This window comes from Seriola dumerili, unplaced genomic scaffold (genome assembly GCF_002260705.1).
Source record: "Seriola dumerili isolate Sdu_G_001 unplaced genomic scaffold, Sdu_1.0 BDQW01000110.1, whole genome shotgun sequence".
NCBI lineage: Eukaryota > Metazoa > Chordata > Actinopteri > Carangiformes > Carangidae > Seriola > Seriola dumerili.
Genome location: NW_019174365.1, coordinates 7,855,588 through 7,879,001, shown reverse-complemented (window position 1 = coordinate 7,879,001; position 23,414 = coordinate 7,855,588). Strand labels below are relative to the sequence as shown.

At 39.1% G+C, this 23,414-nt stretch overlaps 1 protein-coding gene across 1 annotated transcript in view; it reads left to right on the top strand.

Annotated features, from left to right (window-relative positions):
• LOC111223117 (CUB and sushi domain-containing protein 3-like) overlaps positions 1 to 23,414 on the top strand; it is a 262,697-nt gene that overhangs the window by 107,290 nt on the left and 131,993 nt on the right. Inside the window, exon 6 of the mRNA XM_022747144.1 lies at positions 15,973 to 16,085. Coding sequence (XP_022602865.1) covers positions 15,973 to 16,085 — 113 coding nt within the window. The remainder of the gene's footprint in view (positions 1 to 15,972; positions 16,086 to 23,414) is intronic.

Genomic DNA, 23,414 nt, shown 5'->3' with positions numbered 1-23,414 from the left:
CAATCTGAAATGAAAGAATGCTTGTTTTAAAGAACATTTTAAACAATATAATATTCTGGTATCTAAGTATCAATTAACTATTTTGGTAATATCTAAACTTGCTGGAAATTAGGACCTTGCATATGCCACTATTACACAAACATGCCTTCACTTTGTTCACTTTAAATGGATGTACTAGCTATTACAGGATTTAAACTATTGATCCTTTTGTTGCAGAGTAGTCTTTGTGAAAACTAGGTCATGCCGCCTGATTCCTTAGCAGTTGCCTCACAACACCAAGTACTAATATACTAATTTCCGTTAGAAATTTGGGAAAAAAGCTAATAGCTGAAGTAACACTTTCCAATGGCAATTAGCAGAGAAAGCTAATGGCTGATTTGCTAATATGTGAAAGTGTGCAGGAATTTGTTATGTGTTTATCAGTTGCTGTAGGGCTGTCAACAGCAGTCTACCACACACAAACACACACAGATATAGCCCACATTCATGTTCACACACAAACTGACACACACACGCACAGTGTCACTCTTTACAGACACACATTCACAAACTTGCACATTTACTCCCATTCCCACACAGACATTTGTGTCTAATCAGTATGCAGAGAGGTGTTCTCACGCCTGTGAGAGTAGTATATCGCTGTGAGCTAAGTGCCTGTAATCCTAGCCTAACACTACACACTAATATACAAACACACACAAACACACACAAGTTTTATATTTCGTTGTTTCAGAATCAGTTGCCCTTGAAACCAAGTCGAGCATCTTGAATAGAATGATGTCTCTCCCTCTCTCTGTCTTACTGTCTCTTCCTGCCTCTCTCTCCCTGTCTCTTTGTCTTCCTGTTCATCCGTACGTCTGTTTCTGTCTCTCTCTGTCTGTCGGTCTCTGAATCTGTCTTACTCTCTCCTGTCTTACAAGTCTCTCACTACATGACTCCAAGAAATAGCATGCTGTTTTGTGCTCTTACTGTAGGTGCACCCACTTGACAGCTCATCACCAAAATTATGGTAAGGGTGGACTGAGCTATTCAAAGTCTGTCATTTATCAATCTCTGTCTTGTCTACGATTTGTTTTTAAGAGGCACTAAAAATTAATTTGTCAGGCTTGAGCTGGAGTTGAAGCCTTGTCTCCAAGTGCCTGAAGTCATGTCACTGTAGGGGAGTTGGTTTAGCAGACAGTTAATTCCACCCAAATGCCACAGTGTGACACATATATTCACATACATACATTGCACATTGATCACCACTTACTTTTCCCCAAAGCCCTGAAAACTGCAGTCATCAAACCACTTTAAAAAAAGCTAATCTGGATCCATCAGTACTGAATAATTACAGGCTCATATCAAACCTGCCATTTATTAGTAAAGTCATAGAGAAAGCTGTGTTTAGACATCTTACCAACCTTCTGGCAGAAAATAATTATCTTGACATTTATCACACTGGATTTAGGCCCCAACACAGTGCTGAGACAGCTCTTATCAAGGTTTTGATAAGACCTGAGACATAAATCTCTGCATTGAGTTTGGAAAAGTCTCTGTCCTCATGCTCTTAGATCTTACCACTGCTTTATGGTTGATGACAGTATACTAATAGACAGACTCGATCACTGTTTAAGCCTCACTGACTGTGTCCTGAACTGGTTTAAGTTCTACCTCCATGATATATCAATTCGTAGCTATAAATCAGAGCTCCTTCCAACAACGTGTGGAGTCCGGCAAGGGTCGATTCTTGGACCTTTATTATTCAATCTTCACATACTTGCATTACCAATATAATTAAAAATTGTTTGGGTTCTTATCACATGTATGCAGATGACACACAAATGTGTATCTGTGTCACCAAATGATTATTACTTATTAGATCCCCTGATAATACACAAAGTGTATTAAATAAGTTAGTAGCTTAAAACTTAAATTATTGTTTTTGGTGCTAATTACAAAAGATTCAAAGTCAGTGCCAAACGGCAATTTCTGAGGCTGAAAAATGAGGCAAACACGGCAGTACCAAAAACAATGGCCACTTGAGGCTGGCTCCAAAAGTGAGTCAATCCTCATAGACTCCAATGTTAAAATGCCCAATTTTACAACAGAAATAAACATGTTTACAGCCTTGTACAAAAAACAGTTTTGGTCTCTACGGCTAATTTCCTCCTTCATGACAACTGTACAGGGTGAATTTTTACATCAGTCGCTTGTTTAAATTTTATTAAGGCTTAAAGTTCTGCATAATTTAGGGCTCGCTGCTTTGAGTGACAGTTGGCAGAGCGTATGCTTGCCACAAGCTGACATGCACCGAAGCCTCAGCTACACACACTCCTCCTCTTTGCCTGTTTTTGGATTAGTCAGGAGTTCGGTGGCGTTAGGTACTGGCAAGATGGTATCAGTTAAACAGCCCGCTCTGAGCTTCAGAACCGCTCTTCATAAACCTATGCGTGACATCATGGGGGCTATGTCCATCTTTATTTACACTCTATGGTTAGTGCTCACCTAAACAGTCTGTCATTGAAAAGGGAAAATTGAGCAAGAAACCTTGGTGTTGTCCTTCATTAAGACCAGAATTTCAGCAATCACATTAAGTTATTAACAAAATCAGCCTTCTACCACTTCAAAAATATTGCAAGGATCAGAGACTTGATCTAGGGAAACATGTACATGCATTTATCTCTAGCAGGATGGATTACTGCAATAGGCTGTTTGCAGGTCTGTTTGCTTGTAGTCTGTAAAGCACTTCAGGTTACCACTGGTATGAAATGTTCTATACTATGTGCTATAAATTTGCCTTACTTTGCCTCACAATATGCACTACATTCATTTTGCAATTAAGACACAGTATTTGTATGTGAAAACAGCTAAACTGCACATCTATATGTACATATTTACTGCTGACATTTATAGAAGTGTCCTGAGTCATTTCAGTATGGTTGGTGTTCTGCATGTAACACCATCACTTCTTCATATTATCAGTAGTTCCATTGTGCCTGTATGGATGGTAGAGGTTATGTGCTCACAAATGCATGGAATAGTGTTTTTTTTTTTTTTTACAAAATAACAAAATTAGCTTCTATTCTTCTTGGTCTATAGGCTTCACTGTATCAGTATGGCTAACCTGTTGTTATTGTTTAATGGAGAGAAACAGCTAAGTTCGGTACACAGCCCATCCTGTCCGACATCATGAATCAAAATTTACTCATTCTGTGCCGTGTTGAATTTGGTCTGCTGTTTCACTTGGCTCATCTTCGAATTGTTCTGCTGTGTCTGGTCTTAGTCTATACAAATACTGTAACAGGTTGGATGTTTGTGGGTGAATTTGTGTGAGAGATCTGAACAGTGACGCATTTACTAGCTGCTCTCCTCAAAGCATTAGCATTTGTTTGGGAGATGCAAAAGGAGCTGAGACAAGAGACAAAGAGTTTAAGTGTGTTGTTATGGGGGTGTGTTTGAGGGTATGTGTATCTGGTTGTGTGAGTGCGTGATGTTATGCTTGCCGAGTGCTAATCAATGCTCCTGGCAGAGAGGATGCTGGGATAGCAGCACTATCCCAAATAGGAAATGGAACGGTGACCTTGAACACAAACACACAACCCTTTTCTGTTTCTCACACATACATATAAACAAACACACATACAGGAAGGCAGACTAGCCTGGTTCCAGACCTCTGACACAAAGTCCACATCCCAATTTTTCTAGCTATTCAAAAAGATTTTATATTGTAGTTGACAGTAATGAGTGAGAAACACCTTTACAGTCAGATCCTTTTTGGGCATGGTTTAAAAGTACTCTGTCATTCTAAGCCACTACTATTTTTTTTATTTGATAGGGACAATGCAGTTCAACATAGTTTCACATCAGGGTATGAAACTAATGTGTTGCACAAATTTTCTAGCTATAGCACTACGGTGGTATGTTTTTTGAGTGGGCCCAATTTTGTTTCTATCTTGTGCAAGAGCATGAGGAAACACATGCCAATGGTTTTCCAATAATCCACAGATTGACAGGTGTGGGTAATAAATAAGCCATGTGCCAGTAAAATGCAGGGAATTGGAAAATGGCAAGCTGGCAAACATGGATGTAAGCAGTGCAAGTTTCTAAATTTTTTTGTAAAAGTTTTATCAGGAAGGCAAAGCTTTCTCCATATTTGTAAGACCTCAAGGGTACGCACAAAGCTTTTTGGTGAAAAAAAACTGAATGTAAGGAGAACTTTGTTAACAGAAAATTCTAGGGTAGTGTAAAGTAGTGAAACCAAAGTTATCCAGTGGTTAGGTCATCTTCCACAGTTTTATCACTGCTCACTGTATATTAAACGACACATTGCCATATAATACGTAATGTCTCATGATCACGTTGTTTTTAAGACAGGTAAGTTTATATATATATATATATATATATATATATATATTCAGTTTTTAAACAACCATGAGACTGTGCATCCAGCTGGGCGTGCTAGCTGATGATAGCTGCCTGCCAGGTTCAGCCAGTGGTCTACCCGTTCACTCCTGCTGATGGGCAGTGCTGTTTGTCAGTGGAACATAAGGATCATGCTGTTTTTAAGTACAGTAATGTTATGTTGGTAGTACAGCAGGGCAAAATGCCACTGTAACATTAATTTATAGTGAAGCTGAATTGTTATTCTTGTACATTCTGTTTGTAGGTAGAATTGGAGTGGGAAAAAACAACTTAGAAAGTTTTTTGATGTATTGACTTAGATAATGTTAAATATGGCTGTAATTTGCACAGCACTGCTTTGACACTGTGTAGTCAGCATCAGTGCATCAAAATTAGTGGTTGTCTTCATAACAACAACAAAGCAACAAACACACAGGAAAAAAGTTTGTTGTTGTTGTTGTTGTGGTTATTATTGTTGTTGTTGTTGTTGTGGTTATTGTTGTTGTTGTTGTGGTTATTGTGGTTGTGGTTGTGATTATTTTTTTCCCCAAAATGAACTGCTGCAAATCACATCAACCATTTATCACAGAGTTAGGGAGGACTCTGGAGAATCCATTCCCACCCACATTTATAGGCCAAACGACTTTCATAGAGAGCTTGTAAACAAGTTCATGATGTAGGCTATTTTCTCGTGGATCTATTTGCAGCATTGGGGCTTATAGGTTATACCAGTGACCTTCACACCGTTTCTCTGGGGGCATCAATTTTTAAATCCAATTTCTGGTGGCCCAAAGAATAATTTAGGTCTACAGGGCTATTGTTTAGGCATGTCTAAGCAAATTTACCACAATATTAACCCACACCTTTGATAGCCTTTGAAACAAATTACTGGGATCTTTTGGGAATCACACCTTCTTATTTGTGGGAGCTTACATAGAGGAGAGGAGAGGAGAGACAAGGAGAGGCGAGATGGGAGGCAAAATGAGAGTAGAGCGAGAGAGGTATCAGGAAGGCAGTGTCAGGCCATGCAGAAGAAGACAAGAGAGGCAAAGAGACAGAGAGGAATGGGTAAAAAAGAGGAGCAGAAAGGGCAATTGGGGTGACAAGAGGAGCCAGGAGAGAAGAAGTAGAGATGAGAGGTAAGAAGGTGAGGTAGGGAGGAGACAAAAGCAGAGGTGCAGAATTAGGGATGTGGGGGAGATGAGAGTTGACAGGAGAAGAGAGGTGGAAAGAAGAATAAGAGGAATGGAGGGGGAGACAGGAAGAGAAAGCCATCAGCAGGACTAATGGGGAGGAAAGAGGTTGTAGAGAGAAAGAGACAGACACTGAGAAGGACTGAGAAAGACAGAGAAGGACAGACCAAGACACACAAACAATAAATAAACTTTATCTGACATTTCCTACCTGTACATAAAGCGAAATGTGATCACTGCAGTGAGATTAAAACCATGTAAACAAGTTAATCCCACATTTGTCTAACTCAGGTCATATGGAAAGTCTTTGCTGTAGGATTAAAATGTGTGGAGAACTGTGAAATTAGTCGCATTATAGGAAGATTGGTTAGAGGTGTAAACACCATACGCTGAGTAAGTCTGTCCATCCGATTTCTCCCAAGCCGCGCAGCTTGACCAATATATGAGTATTCATTTTTAGAGTAACTGTCCTTTCCAAAGCTGGCATTGATGTCTCAAATCTGGGCAAATTGCAGAGGTGTTGCATAGATGCAGCCAAGGATACAGGTATATGCATTTTATGGGGACGGTATCAAAATTTACTAGTTGCCTATAGGGAAAAATGCACATGACAATTAATTCAATCAACACACACTGTGCAAGATTGCATTAAGATGAGTATATTAAGATAAATCGTCTTCTGCTATGCATGTAAACAGCTTAATGAAATTACTCTTAGAATCAAAGTGAGGTTTATAATTGGATTAGTGTATGATAATTAGATTATAGTGTTTATGCAAACAAAGTCACGTTATACACATTCACTCAGGATAAAAACCCAAAATAGGTCACTTTCACTCTAGGGCTTTGAGGCATCTTTAAGTTTTGCACTATTCTGAGCACCATGACAAAGCTAAATCTGAAATGTCTTAAATTCATTCGATCTTTGTTTTTTTGGTTCTTTTAACTGTCCAAACGATTGGCCATGACTTTGAGAGATTCCAAAACACATTTGTCAGGGTAAAAAAAAAATGGCCAAAGTTCTTTTGCCTTCTGGACTGTCTAATTTGCAATATACACTGAATGGAGCTCTTTCTTTTGTGTGTTTGTGTGTGGTGCTTTGGCAGAAAGGCGTATTTTGTTAAAATCATAGCTCACTTTTTTATTCTAAAGTATAACTCTGTTGGCTTCAAGGGCTATGACATATCATATTTCATGTAGACGACATTGCCAGACATTAATTACAGTGAGCACTTGTCGTCTCTACTGGAGCTGTGTTTTCTCAGGTCACTGTTGCTGGGCAGTGATATTTGATATTTACCATTCCCACAGCAAAAAACCTTTCCAGGTGGTGTTAAGCCAAACCCAAGGGACAAGGCCAGAGGTTGAGCACCACTGGAGCACAATATGTAGTTTGGCCCGGCCACAGCAAATTAATTCTACCATCACAAACGTGTTGTCATTGTCATTCCCGGTACTAGACTTAGTCTGTGTGTATGTGCGTGTATCGTTGTCTTTGTTTTAGTTGCGTGTGTTTCTGGCTGTGTCCTTGTGTGTATGTGCTTAAAAAGTATAGTGTGTTGAATAGTCAGCCACTGATAGTGGTAGCTAGGGTGATGAAATTATAATATTATGTAATGTAATAATAATAACACCAGCTCCCTCTCCGTCGCTCTGTTCCCCTTCTCTCCTCCCAATTTCTCTCCTGTTCCCTGTCTCTGCTCCGATTACTGTGTTGTCCCGCAGGCTACACACACACACACACACACACACACACACACACACACACACACACACACACACATACATACACACACATACATGAAAGAGGGTTTGAGAAGAGGTGGGGAGTTGCCCAGAATTGCAGTGGCTTCTGGGAAGAGACTGAGCTAAAAGGAAGGAGTGAACAGACAGTGACGGAGAGTAAACCCTGGAGAGAGAGCAAGGAGAAGAGAAAAAAGAGGGAGGGGGGGGTAACAGAGACAAGTAATAGTTTTTAACTCTGTTATCAGGTATTCACTGGCTTTTTCACTCAGTTCCTCCTTTTTCTGTCAAAGGAACGTGATCATTCTTAAAAGAAAAGTGGCTGCCTTTTCTTACATGAACAGCTAACAAGGAGTAAACACACATGGAACAATAACACCTTTCCCTTATGATAATTATTTTAAGTAGAAAAATGAACAAATTTAAACACAACTCAGATTTTTAAAGAAGTGTTATTGTTATACAGCGTTATTGAGCATCTAAGTTTTTGTTCTGTGCCAATTTGGGTCCAAGCCATGTCTTGCATCTAGTCAGACAGAGTAGACAGATATCAACATGGTAACACCTCAAATTATGATATTGAGTTCATCTTGTGGTGTAACAAGCCAAAGCCAGTCATGATGTCTCAGTGTTTGGCGAGGACTGTGTTTTCTATCACATCAAGAAGCAGAAGAAGATAGCTAGATTTGCAAACTGCTTGCTCTGTCATCACAAGCATAAATTACCCAACAGATGGTACAGAAATTATTTACACTGGGTGCTTCCGTCTATCATAAACAAAACTCACCTGCTGGAAAACGATATTGTTTAGTATAGAGTTTATTCATTTAGCAGTAAAATTGTTTTTAACTCTTCAAAGTTGTTCTGTGAGAGTTTTATTTAGTGTTATCACTATGCTCACTGTATGCGTTAAGATCAGCAGAGTGAATATTCTGGTCCATCGACATGATTTTAAGCAATACTGAGAGAATTATTTTGGTTTATTTAGATGTATTTTGAAAATATAGTTCATGTGGGCTGCCAAATATTACACCTAGCTGTAAAGGTTAATGAATCCTCTCATTCCAGAGCCATGGGCACTAATTTGCTGCCATAACAGCCTCCACTGTTCTTGAAAGCCTTCCCACAAGATCTTTGGAACTTTGCTGCAGGGATTTGCTCCCATTTTGCCACAAGAGCATTACTGAGGTCAGGTGATGATGTTGGGTGATAAGTCCTGGCTCGCAGTCAGCGTTATAGTTCATTGCCAAGGTGTTCAATGGAGTTGGGGTCAGGGCTTTGTGCAAGCCAGTCATTTTCTTCCACAGCATTCTTGGACAATCCAGCACAGACCAAAGGACCTTCCCCAAACTGTTGCCACAGAATTTTAAGTAGATCGTTTCCTGTCAGTGTATATTTCAGCATTAAGAATATCTTTATTTGGAGCTAAGGAGCCCAACCCAAAGTGCACATAAGAAATTATTTTGACATTTCACTGGTCTCAAAGGTTAATGCCTACTTGCTCAATTTATAAATTATCGATGTCAGAGTGATTTTCTTTTTCCAAATAAGGTTCACAGCCACCCACTCATGTTTTATTTCAGCCCTCAGCTGTCCGTGTGAGCAAGCCAGTTTAAAAACACCTTGCTGCTCTGTGAAGGGGCAAGCAGGGAGGAGGAGAGAAATTTAGATGAGATAAAGGGAAGGGAGGGAGAGACAGAGCAGGGTCCTGTTGTGAACACTGATTACTCTCTGCCCACTTGAGATTGATGGAGAGTGACACAGCAGGCACGCTCACGCAAGCAAAAACGCATACACACACATAAACAACATGCACACAACGCATACATACACAGTGTATCTAAACAATCGCGTGCACGCACACAGACACAGACACACACACACACACAGTTGCTGAGGACTTCTCTGTCTCTGTATGCTGATTGATGATGGCTCCACCTAGACTACATTCAGCCCAACACTCCTGCAGTGTGTGTGTGTGTGTGTGTGTGTGTGTGTGGGTGTGTGTGCTCATTTCTCTGTGTGACTACAAGTGTGTGAAACAGCATTCTCTCTCTCTCTCTCTCTCTCTCTCTCTCTCTCTGCATGTTTGAGTGTGTTTGTGGGTATATGTGTTTGGCAGTTCCCACCTGTCTTAATTAGAGGAGGCTATTAAGACAGATTGCCTGATTAAGTAGCATTCCCCTACTGTCTAATGAATAGCCACACACAAGCAGACACACAAGCAGACACACAGACATACATGCACACAAAAGTTAGTATTGAGTGGTGTAGCTCTCTAACCCACATGACCACTGATGTGAGGATTCTGTCTGGGTGTGTTTGTGTGTGTGTGTGCGTGCATGCGTGTGTGTGTGTGTGTGTGTGTGTGTGTGTGTGTGTGGAGCCATTCATTCAGTATAGGTAGCAACTCTTGCAGTCTCTCAGGTCAAATATGAAGTTGTCAGTGTCACATCTGTTTTTTCTGTTGCAAAATTTCACTCGTGATATAAAAACTCCTCCAGCAGAACATCCACAGTGAACAGTTTAACAGATCACGTCAGGGTTGACCTGCACAGACACATTGGGCCTTGATGATGACAATGCATTTTCCACCAAAGGTTTGGTGAAATAAATCTCATAATGAAAGGTACTATTCATTTGAAATAACATTTTTATAAAGATATTTGGAACAAGAGCATGATGCTGTGAAAGAAAATTGTAGGAGCTCCTTACATAACAGAAAACATCAGTTCAATCGACTAAACTGGTGCACTCTGTTCTAAAATAGAGTAAGTAGATTGTTTACAATCTTCATACGGTCTAGGGCTGAGTACAACTATGATTGTGAAGCAATTTGAAGATGTTCAATGTGCGAGAGATGTTATTGCAATCTCCAGCTTGCACTGAATCATCATACACCCTGTAACAACACAGGTGGCAAAAAATGCCAACTGAACTTGTTTTTGAGCTGAAATATAACTTTAACAATGTGTGAAAGCTGGATTAAATCAATTTTGAGAAGTTTTTAGAGGTTCCCCACATATGCAGATAATACTGTAGCCTATTTGAAAAAACGAAATGAAAAATTGTGTAAGGTTTCAAAGCTTAAAAACTTTGAATGTTTTTGTAATGTTGATCTGACAAAAATGTTGTGTGATTGAAAACACATTGTGCTGCAGATTTTCCTAATATTTTTCTATTCTGTAAACATGTAAAATTACAATAAATCAATGAACCGCTTCAGTGACAACTGAGTGTATAATATATTAGCTTTCTTGTGTTCAACATGGCAGAAAATGACCATTTTTATTTTCAACATTATTTATGTTTTATTCATAAATTGCCCACACTAAAATCTGCTCTCTTATAATAGTGTTTTCTGTGTTTTGTGATTATATTCAGTTTAAATGTTAAAATGAATAATTAACAACATAACAAATGAACTCATGTACCTCTGTCAGCTTCTGTGTGTCTTCCTCCCTCCCTTCACTGCTTCCCCCGCTCTCTCCCTTCATGTCTCACCATACCGCCATCAATCTTTGCCTCCTTGCACCCTCCTTCCACCCCATGCTTCTTTATTTCCTCCCTCTCCCTCTCTTTTATTCCCATACTGCCGGTGGAATAACTGGTTTGTATTTCCGTGGAGGAAGAGGGGCACAGAGGATGGATGGATGGGAGGATGGTAGACAGAGAGAGGCGAGAAATGCTCTTTTGGTCCATTGTATTTAATCAGTTACGTTCTCTTGCTCCCTCCGGCAGCTTTCAACTCGATATTCTCTCTCTTCTGCAGACACACACGCATGCACACAAATGGTCACATATTCACTCCTCATCTCAGTATTTATTTTCTCCATTTTACCCAGTTGTAGTTGAACACAAGAGGCATTCAAAATGTATTAGTGTATCAGTCAGGTAAGGTTGATGACTTTCAGAGAACAGTAGTTGTAATGTGACCTCCCTGCACATTCACAGGAACAACCATTGTTGGTGGTTGATTGCTGACGAACTGATGTGAGGTATTGAGCACAGATTGTAAAGTATTTATAGGAAATACTGCATTGGGATCTACAATGTTTCATATAAAGGTGTTGCACAAGAGGGATATATCATCAGAGCAAGTCATTTCTTCTGAATCTCCAAAAAAGAACACCAATTTATGTTATTTCTCAAAAAAAGAACAAGGGACCATGCCATACATGTTAGATACCTTTATGTACAACAGGTCAAATTTAAGTAGTAATTGTGATACTAAGATGAGTTGCAAAAATTCTGGCAGTGTGATTGAGTCCACAACAGTTTAATGCACTCAGGTAACCATTAAGAGCCCTTGTTCGCTACACCACAACAGCAGGGCCAGCCCTCTAAATGCTTATGTATGTTGCTGACTGACTGACAGCCGGCTGAGCGTTGGAGTTTGCCTATTTGCCGTTCCTCTTTCAAAATGAATTGGTGCAAACAGTTTCTATCATGTCATCAGGGAGCGTTTAAAGACAGTTGTTTGCAGCAAATCCTTAATTTCACACACTGACCCTACACGGTCCAGCTAAATACTAGGTTTTGATCTGGTCTTGTTTAAACTTCCTTGAGGATTGCAGGCATACAAACTATCCCACAAGCTTTGTTGATCGTCCATCTTTCCTTTTTACTGTATTTCCCCTTTTGGAAGTTTTAAAGTGTTAGTGGCCCGTTGTATCAAGCCTGCCTTCACCCAATGCATTATGCCTGTGTCATTGTGTCACAGAGTAGGACGCCCTCTCAGACCATGCTATTTAAAAAAAACATAAAAAAACAGTGTAGCCCATCTGAAGATGATCTATAACACCTCAGGGCTCCTCTGAAGAGCTTTTATAGCAGATATTTAGGGGGAACACTTAACAGTCACAGACATGAGCAATCAGCATAGATGACTGATTTAATAATGCATTACAAATTGTCCACGTGGGGAAAATCAACATAGCTTCTCAGCAGCTCAGACATTGATGTTTTTTTGGAAGTATTAGGTTTTCTGCTGGCAGCTTCATTTTAGGTTTTAATTATCCATGTAAGTAGTTGCTAAACAGACCTGCTCTTTTTTCAATGTCAGCCTTCACGTACATTAATGTTTGGTGCATGTGCAGTAGCTTTGATATATCTCAACAGTACTTATTGAGACAAAGCACTGAGAGGAGTGTTCCTTTCTACTGAGGCGATCCAGGTTGGTGACCTTTTTAGTCACCAGCTTATTTCTCTAACTTTCCAGCTACTGCTGGAAGAGAGATTTTTCTAATTATACCTTCATCCCGCACTTCAGAGTTGTTAAGCGCTTCCTGAGCATGCACTCTCTGCATAGATTTATGATTTAATTCCTGTTTTAATACTGGAGCAGATTGAATATGCACACACTCTACTCTTAATGATGCACTCTGGGTAATGATGTCATAGCAGGAAGTGAATTAAGAGATGTAAACATGAATAATATGTGTGAAAGAGAGAGTGCATATATGAAGAGATGGAGGGGGGCAGGAAAAAGAGCAAAGAGGGAAGCTAAATGTGTAATAGCACCAAACAATGAAATGCTTATGTAGTGTCTCTTGGCTTTTCAGCCTGCATCAGATTATAATATAATAACACAGGTGACAACTTTGAGTTAAGGACATCATGTACATTCTCAGAAGCCTGGAGTGAACATTATGTCCATTCTTATCAAAGTGTCTCATATAACCTAATAGACTTTTATTAAGTCTAAACTCAATTCAGTTCAATTTCAGTTCAATTTTATTGATATAGTGCCGAATCGTAACATTACATTATCTCAGGGCACTTTTCACATAGAGCCACTCTAGACCATACTCTTTATAATTTTATAAACTGAGGATAGTGTTCATTGTCTTTCTTCCTCTGGAAAAGGTTAATCTATTTTGGATACTTAGGTCTCTTGAGGGTTGGTACTCACCTTGTTTCTATGCCTGTTATAATTACTAAGCATGCACCATAATATTTTACAGTCTGTACACAGCAGAGACAGACACACATTAAAGTCCTTTAAGAAAATCACTTGTTTTTCAGTCTTTATTTTTATTTTTCATATATTTCACATAGACTTTGAGACAATTATTTTTTGTCTGGATTTATGCTGATAAATAGATTACCTCCTGCACATGTATTGACATTTGAAACATCCTATAAATGTGAAATGTCTTGTGTCAATCTAGGGACTTGATATCAGTGACTATTATCTGAAACCTCTTCCATTTCATTCACTGCCCAGTCTCTCTCCCAGCTAATAGACTAATTCAGGATTGATTTGCTATAGTTTATTCAATTTAAATTACATTTTAATGGTCTTTCTGAATGTGATCTACCGGGGTGAGACTGGTGAGATGTGATAGAATAAGACAAATAGATTTAAACAATAAACGGATATGGTAAATTTCAACTGTCTCTTCATGTTATGTGACGTATATGGTTTATTCTTTCTTCCCAACAAAATTAATTGAATTTTCTAATTATGTTTCCCTCTAGTACATGGAAAAAATCCTGATGTAGGTGCTTACTAAGGACATTTTCTGTTGTTCACCCACATTTAGAGTTGTGTTCTTGTATCATTGTGTATGTAAATCAGCCAGTTTGTGTGCATCTGGGCCTGTGAAACCACTGTGTGTATGTGTGTGTGACTAATAGCAGACATCAGAGAATCCTACTGATCTAGGGCACAAGGTGACCCTCTCTCTGTCTCACTCACTCGTACACACACACATGCAGACACACACACACACACACACACACACACACACACACACACACACACACACACACACTTCTATCACACACAGCTATTTTTGTGGGGACCCGTCATTGACCCAACCTAAATCCCCACAAAGCTCTCAGACCCGACAAGTATAGTGGGCTCCCAGTTTTTAGGCCCCATGACTATAGTAAAACAAGCCCCCCACATACACACGCACACACGCACACACACACACACACACACACACACACACACACACACACACACACACACACACACACACACACACACACACATATATACAAACCAGCACACCTTCTAAAACACCTGCTCAGCATTCTTGTGCTCCACTTTATACTGCTGTTATTAGAGGGTATGGGTGTAGTGTAGTAGTATATGCACTATAATGCCACCATCTGAGTGTGTGTGTGTGTGTGTGTGTGTGTGTGTGTGTGTGTGTGTGTGTGTGTGTGTGTGAGCATGCATTTGTGTGTCTGTGTGTGTAAGTTGATATTAATGGACTGTGAAGGTTAACAGGAGGGTTTTATAGAAGGAGACAGGCGAACATGGGAGGGCAGCCCACTTACTTTACACCAGTTATGTTGAGTGTATCTGTGTCTCAAATGTAACAGCCAAGGTGATATTACTAAAAAAAAAAAAAAGAAAACATCAATGTAAATGTAATGGGAGAGAAATACCACCTGTTGTGTGACACTACAAGATGAAAGCACCATACAACAAAGGAATGCTGTATGGAATTGGGATCATTGCTAGCAGAGATTGTATTTGAGCTGCAGATATTTGAAGTTATACTGGAACAAGGATGTTTTATTCTCTAAGTGTCAAGTGCGAAGCCTCCTGTAAAGCTGCCAGCAGTGACCTGTCATTATGCACTTTGGCCTACCACAAGAGCTTTGTTCATATTCTCAGTCAATTAAGAATTCTTACCCTATCTATCTACTCATGCTGTGCGCCATCAAAGCCTCAGTACATTAGCCAACTTCAATGCAAAAAAGCCAGTGGTATATTCCAGTCTGACTGTCCGGTACTCTCTTGTTCCTGTATAACTGAAACCTGCTGTATTTGTATAAACCAGTCTATTAGGTGCAATTGAGGTAAATAGTAGTGGAGAAAGTATTAGAAATAATAATAATCACTGCGGTCCAGTACAACACCAACCACCAACTACAGCTTCAGAAACCACCATGAGAATTGAGTTTTTGATTAGAGTTGCTGGGTCAAATCCTCTAACCACCTGGGGAAATCTTGGCAAAAATTATGAATAAGAAATACCATTTCCTTCTTCATTAAAAGCGTTTGAGGCACCCTAGAGCATGCAGCATAATCCCCAGTAACTCCAGCGGAGCCACAGAAACACACTGGTTATATTGGGAGGTGAACTCCTGACACTCTGTGTAATTCAGTTTGTGCTGTGTTCTCACTTCATTCTAGACATCTACAAACACAAAGACACACTGAGATGTTTTCTGAACATGCCCTTTCTCTCCCATGCACACACTTGAGATACCCAGGCAAGATAAGGAAAGTAAAAGAAAACGATTAACAGTAAACTAAACCTTGTGCTGATGTTTAGCACCTGTTGTTCCGGTGACATTTCTACATGACTACCTTGTTTTACAGACTTCAGTTTTGTTCTTTTATTAAATGGCTTCACGGTTTTATGTGTTTTCACTGCTCATCTAAGACAAGTATTTTTTGTATGTACTAATACATGATTGTGTGTCTATAATTCTATCTTCAAAAGAGCCTATTTAAGTTTAAGACTTTCAGAGCAAGGGCATTTATGCAACACTTTGGTCATTGTGCCTGAGCCTCAAGGGTCTTTTGTAGGATTAAGTGAAAAAAAGGGCAAGAGCAAAGGTTTTATAACTGTGTGTGTATTTGTTCTATTTCTTATAAACGTTCTTTATATCACTCTTTCAGGTTGTCAGGCAGTAATGTCCCCTCACCCATCATTAGCAACAAGAACTGGCTCCGGCTACATTTTGTGACTGATAGCAACCACCGTTACCGTGGTTTCAGCGCACATTATCAAGGTAAGATGGGTAAGATATGATTCATTCACAGAGACGGGCATCTTAATTTCTACACTTTTCTACACTTTCTTTTCAAGGTTCTGTTTTTGCTTCTTTGCCTTTTTCTTTTCTTTTTTTTTCCTTTTTCTTTATCTGTTTCTGTGCAGCTTTTTTCCTTTTCAACTGACAGTTTGTCTCCATCATTTTGCCTCTAACTCCCTTTAATTACGCCTGTTGACTCCAATCTTCCTGTCTCCTCACTACTGCAGTTTCTCTCTCTGTCTCCATCTTTCAGCAACTATCTCTCCCTCCCTCTCCCCACTGCCTAGTTCTCTCTCTTTTACTTTCTTTTTCTCTCGGGTAACTGCTCATAGAGGCGTATAGTTAGATTTCTTTGACACAAACCCTAACTGGTGGAAAACATTTGGAAATTTGTTTGGCAATGTCCACGTCTTCCAACAGCGATAATGAGGGCTGAATGTTTGGAACAACTGCACAGACAAGCTGGAACAGAGAGGGTTTATATTTTACACTTTACTTGTTTTTCTTGCTCTCCCATGTTTTGTTTTACTCTCAGAGTGTCTCTTGTTCTTTCAGAAAATGAACCATTGGCTTTTTTTTTGTTAATCACCAGTGCATGGTGCATAAAATCCATTCAACATCACAAGATACACAGGGAATGGGACTGTGTGTGGTATTTTCATGGCCAGAGGCGTGTGGCCCACCTGCATTACAGTTTGAAACAGGGTGGCATTGACAGACACTGCCAGTGTTTCATGGGCTGGCATCAGCCACGGTCAACCAATCAGCTCCTCTAATCCACTTAAATCAAAATACTGGGAACATGTTTTATTTGTGTGTTCATTGTTAGAAAGTTAAACTAGTGTAAACTAAAGTCATGGGAACGGTACACTGTGACTTCTTTCATGCGTCATTGAACTGGTCTGAGTGGGCGGGCAGCACAAGCGTAGATCGTGGTCATGCTTGATAACAAAATTGCACTGTACCACTTGATTAGTACTGACACACTCCATGCTGTGCCTCGCCTCTCACCTCAGTACATCCAAGTTCACTGCGGGTCACCAAAATACCAAGCAGACTCATGCATGCAAAATAAGGTGTGCACCCATCCAAAAGGCTAGCTCTTGGGGTGCAGGGTCTGCACCATGTGCTGCCCTCAGAACTGGGCCCTGTTTGTGTACAAGCCCACAATGATGGGCTTGTGTATGTATTTTGGAGAGACATAAAACAGACATTATGTCAAAAGTGACACAATCATACACAACTCAATACACAACTCAATGACGCAATGTGAAAGTGTTTCACAAGACTATTTTCTTTGTTCCTCCCTCCTTCCTCTCTTATTACAATTTTTTAACATATTCTCCTTTAACCCAAATCTTTTTTTTTAACTCTCTCTTTGCCACCATTTGTTCCATACACAAAGGTGTATTTTTTCGTACACACCAGTAATTAGAGTGATTTGCTGTCACTCCATCACTGAGTAACCTTACAGAATATCTTTGATTTTTTTTCAAGTCATGGTTTTCCAACATGAAAAATTTAACTCCTGTGAAAGTGGCTATTGAGGTAGTAATGAGGATTGATGAGAACCAAGTCAATGCACAAATATTGTTTTATAGCTGGAATTATATACTGTATATACCAGATATATATAATATTTCCAAACCTATAACAAGAAATGTGAATAATTACATAGCTCTGTGTCTGTGTCTTGAATTTATTTTACAATGTTTGCTTTAGAATTAATAAAAACATACAAAGGAAATTGCATCCTTGTTTTAAAGGTCATTTAGTGCTAATTAAAATTACTGATATAAAATATTTACATTTCAAAATAGTTTCTTTATGACCCTGCAAATTCTCACCGTATTGGTCGCATGTGCCACTTGCAGGACTGTGGTCAATTATGACAATTAAGTGACTGAGACTGCTATTAATTCACGTTTTATATTAACTCTGCATAATTTTCCAATCTGCTGGTATGATGAGCTTATTAAGTTGGATATGACCCCATATGACATCTCATGGCATATGTTGTGTTTGATTTTTAAAGAATGCCCACAGTGGCAGGATATCTATAAGGCTGTCTTTTATGTCTCCAGTGTGAAAAGTCTAGTAAAAGCAAAATGCCCCCCAAAAAAAAAGATAAATAACCATTTACAGATTTGAATTTAGATATCAAAAGCAATGTATAAGAGTTAAACCACACATTTAAATAGCCAAAGCATTATTCTTATAGTACACATGCAGCGTGTAGTATGATTTAGAAAAGAGCTTTTTAAAGATTTAAATTCTAGTCATTATTAAACCTCATCCCTCTTCCCCCTTGCTCTTTCTACAATACATCTTTCCTCTCTCTCATCCTTCTCCTTGACCCCCCTTTAATTGTTTCCTCCCGCTTCCTCCTCTCATCTGTCTTTCTCCTCGATCCTCTCCTGTTGTCCTTATCCTCCCTCTCTCTACCTCTCTCTTCTTCTGGCTCTCTTGGACATTCTTCTTGATTGATTGACTGACAGCCTGACCACTCCCCTTGAGATGAGCTTTTAATTGGTTTAATTGATCTTAATTGAGCTTAATTAGTTCAAAAGACTAATCAATGTGTTAATGAGGGGTGTCAGTTTGATAGGTTAGTTGATTAATTAGTGAAGTTCTTAACAAACTTGTGATTGATTGACTACTTCCTGTCAGCTGTCAGTCATCTCCATTACACTGCTGGTTCTTAGACATTAATGGAAAGGCTGGTTAGGTGGCTGAAAAGGTTACTGCTACTGAGAAATCTAGTTGTTGATTTGAAAATCTTTACAAATTGTTCCTACAATATTGCAAAATATGTCATAGCACATAGTTCTTTGAAATAGTGTGTGATTTTAGCCTCTGTGGATTGCATTTAACCAGTTCCACAAGGAAAATTAATGTGTCGTCCAAAGTTAATCTATTTCTTAAATGAAAGTTAAGACATGCATGCAAACAGTTCCATTATGGAGTGAGGATAGGTCAATATTGTGACTGAAATAACATTCTAATGCCACTACTGATCATTGCAAGATGACTGATGAATCACCTATTGATTTCATATCTTGTGGAACCACTAAACAGTAAAGGAAACTGCAGATATCTTCATTCACATGTGCAGTTCTTTGAACCTTAGAAGAGTATATTAATTTGTATTTGATTCAGTTTATTTCCATTTTGTTCAGTTTATTGCACTTTTTTATACTGCATTTATTATGTTCTATCCTCTTCAGATTTACTCTTTAATCAGCATTCTTAGAGTGCAAACCTGCTTTATTATAAATTGTTCCACTTAATGATAATCCAGTTTGTTTTTACTTAGACTGGGCTACTAAATTCTACTTGTCTGTAGGAGAATTAATTGTAATGGCCAAGCCCACTGGGTTAGTTTAGTGTAGTGGCGAGCACAATTTGAAAACATTTTCAAATTTGTCTCTGAGAGACTGAATGAACAAATCTGCTTTGGCAGGGTTGGTTTAGTTTGTAAGACACTGCTATGAGACCTCAGAGGGAGACGTTTGGCTCTAGGTGCTGCCAGCTAGCTGGGCACTGTGTGTGTGTGTGTGTGTGTGTGTGTCTGTGTGTGTGTTTGTGTTTGTTAGGTCAGCCACTCGGCTCATGAAAACCTCCTCCTTCTGCTGTTTCACAATAATGAAGTTCCGAATTAATAATAATCTCTCCTAATGATTTATGTCCAAGTTAGGGGGGGGGGGGGGGGGGGGGGGGGGGGGGGGGGGGAGAGGAGGCGGCAAAAAACAAAAAACATCAAAGGAACAACAGAGAAAAAGAGAGTGGGGAGGTGGTACAACAGTGAGGGGATCCAGAGAAGAGATTAAAAGAGGAAAAAAGATTGAAACCAGCAGAGAAAAGTAGAGAAAAAGACAAAAAAATGAAATAAAAGAGAATGGTAGGTATTTAGAGAGAGATGGAGGGGGTCAAGGGGACTAGTCATTTGGTAGCGAGGTTATCTAAGTAAGTAACTAACTGAGTAATAACATAAAGAGTTTCAATGTCCCACTGTCATAAATGGCTGTTGTAGACCACTTTAGAGAAAAAATAAGTGTGTGAGTGTGTCTGCGTGGGCATGCGTGTGGGGGGCTCGATGTCTGTGGTCTTAGAAAAAGGAAAAACCTTTTCTTAAATTTGTGTCTTTGGTAACGTAAATCCTGCAGCTCCACTTCATGGCTAAACCAAATTTACAGAGTTAATTGTCATGTCAACATGCCATAGGCTTTATAGGGCATTAACCATTTCAATTCAAATATCTCTCCCAAGGACATAGTGCTCTTGTTAAAGAAAGAAATTACTCCTATTTGCATAATTTACGTTTTATTCCACCAATCTCAGGCAGTTCTATTAATATTTATAGAAACGATCAAATATCCATAAATGCCAGCATTTATATCTTAGGTTAAAGACTTTACAGCAAAATACGAGTTCAAACATTAAGTGTCCATTAGCATGTTTAATTGAAGCTCAGTAATTATTCAGCTATGTCAACATCTCTGAGCGTTTCACCTCAGGACCAAAATGCATTTACAGATTCGTTTCACCCCATTATACAAAGCTAGTATGTGGTTTCTGAGTGTGTTTTGAAGCACACTATAGAGTCTTACTGTAGTGCTTTGCAGGCCAAGATGAAATCAGAGTTGATGTAGTTCCTTACCATGGGAACTGCTGTAAGTTCATTTAATCATCCTTGTACTCACAATGTGTCATTAGGGACTGTACCCAAGCTATCTAAGTGTGTGTTGCACCCTGGGACAAAGACTTAGTAAAACATTCAGCTTGCACACTGTAGGTCTGTATTGTAGACTGTGAGCTAACGTGTCATGTGGGGGTTTCCAAGAAGTCTGTTTTGTGGTGTCCAATTGAAAATCTTAAAATCATAAATCATAAAACTTTCTAAAGCAATTTCAAATTATGTACTGTTTACTGTGTAAGTAATTCTTTTCTTTTACAGACCTTTGGAAATATTGCATGTACAACGGATGTTATGAAAACTCACTTAGGTCATCTCTGGTGTCCTTGTCAGTAATATTTTTACCATAAAGTCACTGGATGTCTTTCAGCAGTATTTAAATCAGGAGAGACACCGCTCATAAACAAAATGTAGATACACCATTTTTAATAATTCATAAGACTTTTGCGCTGGCCTTGTCAATTTCATCAGCTTCAATGGGTTAAAACCCTACAAATAGCAGCCATTCTGACATCTTCCTAGGAAGGCATAGAGGGGACCTTGGCACTAGTGGTGGTTGGGTGATGAAGTGGCAAAGTGATATAGACAGCTATGACAGCAGAGAAACATAACAAGTAAAGTAGTTGGAATACCCTTCAGCTAGGATGATCATTTGTTGATAGGAAAGCCTGCAAGCAATTCCCAGAGAAGACATTGGATAATAACTGAGGTGGATCCCAAGTGTGATGATCAAATTAGAAGGGTAATTGTCTTCCTGTTTGAACTTTTGCTAAAAGACCAAAAGGCATTTACACTGAAACAACAAATCGGATTACATTCTTTTTTTGTGCATGTAACCTCTGCAGGTCAGATTTTGATAATGGACCTGTGTTTGCTTGAAGATCATATAGGAATGTGAAGACTGCTGGTTTGAATGTGTAGACAGGTTGAAAAAAAACGAGTTGTAAAAGATTGAGCAATGCTCAGTTCCCTTTGAGCAAAGTACTGAAGCCCATCTGTTCCATTGACTGTAGCAGAACAAGTCAGCTTCCAGATGTGGCCGGGTATGATACAGTATGCTCTAACCCCCAACAGATACACCCGTAGGCTGCAGCTGGAAGTGGAAATGTGTTTTCAGTCATCTTTCCTGTTAAATAAAAAAAGAACATCAACAGCTCTCCCTCAAAGCTAGAAACCAGTGAATCATATTGCCAGATAAACTGAGTGGTCAACGGCCACAGGAATAATATATAAAAGCACAATTTTACAGTGAATTTACCTTTTAAACAGGTCAAGTGTTATCATTTTGAGGGCCATACTATATCAAGAAAAAAAATCTTGCTATGTAATCATTTATAACTAGAACTGGAGGAAAAGCTGTGGACACCTAGTCAGCCTGTGAGTCACATATTCACCCAGCTATGCAACCCCTGGTAAGCTACAGTCATTCAGGTAACTGCTCCTCCAGGAAGTAATGCATGCATAGTGTACAAAAGTAATAAGGTTGTTGAACAGTAAGTGATAAAAAAAAATAGCAGTAATTTAACTAAACCCCTCCCCTGGAGAGTGATTATCCTATCATAGCTTAGCAATCATAACTAAGCACAGCATGCCTTTCAATGTCTGAATGTCTACATGCTGAAGTAGTGGGCATGGGGTTCTAACAGTGCGCTTAGAGGGTCAGATCTTTTTCAAAACCAATGAACACAAAAGTAAAATCGCAGCATGCTTGACTGCTCTAACAGTAAGCCACAGTCCTTAGCATGCTCAGCTCATGAGCTCACTACCTACAGTAGTTCTAAGTCATCAAGTTATAAATATTCGAGATCTGTTGGGGATCAAGGATGTTTTGTTGTTGCTATAGAAACATGGTGTCTTAGTTTGGGAGTATTTCATTGATCATCATCATTTAGTATAAATGAAATGTTGGAACATGGAGATACTGAATGCACGTTTATAGATTGCAGGTAACAGCAATAAACTGATCATTCCAGACATGTTGAATATTTGATAAACAGCATCAAAATACATATGCAGGCAGTTTTACTAAATAATGGCTATAGCCTATGATTCTCATTTAATTTTGTGTTGTTACTGTCAACAAGCTGTTTTTGATCGTAGCAATGTGTTTTTAATCATAATGTATATGTTCGCCTCTTCACTTTTTTTTAGCACTTGTCATTCTGTGTGTGATTTCATAATGCTCTCATGCAATATTTTCACCACATCATCTTTTCATTGTACTCACCTCCAATCCTTAGTGGAACATATTGGTAGCCATTCAGTTAGCCAGGCAGATATACAGGTTATTAACTGTGTAGTCAGTCAGCCAGTTAGTCAGCCATTCAGCCTGGCAGTCAGCCAGTTAGTGGCTCAGTCAACTGACAATGTAGTCAATTGAATGGTTGCCAGGGGTTCCATTTACTGTACACATTTCAGTCGGAACACTGAGAAATAATGTCTTGCTCTTATTAATTAACATTAACATTACAGAAAGTGGAGATGGAGGGTGCAGAAAAGTAGGAGCGTAGAAACCCTGGCAATGCTGCAAAATCAGGATGTCACAGTTTACCTGAAAAGACGAGTATTAAAATCATAAAATGAACTTTAACCTCACAAGAATCCCCATGTCT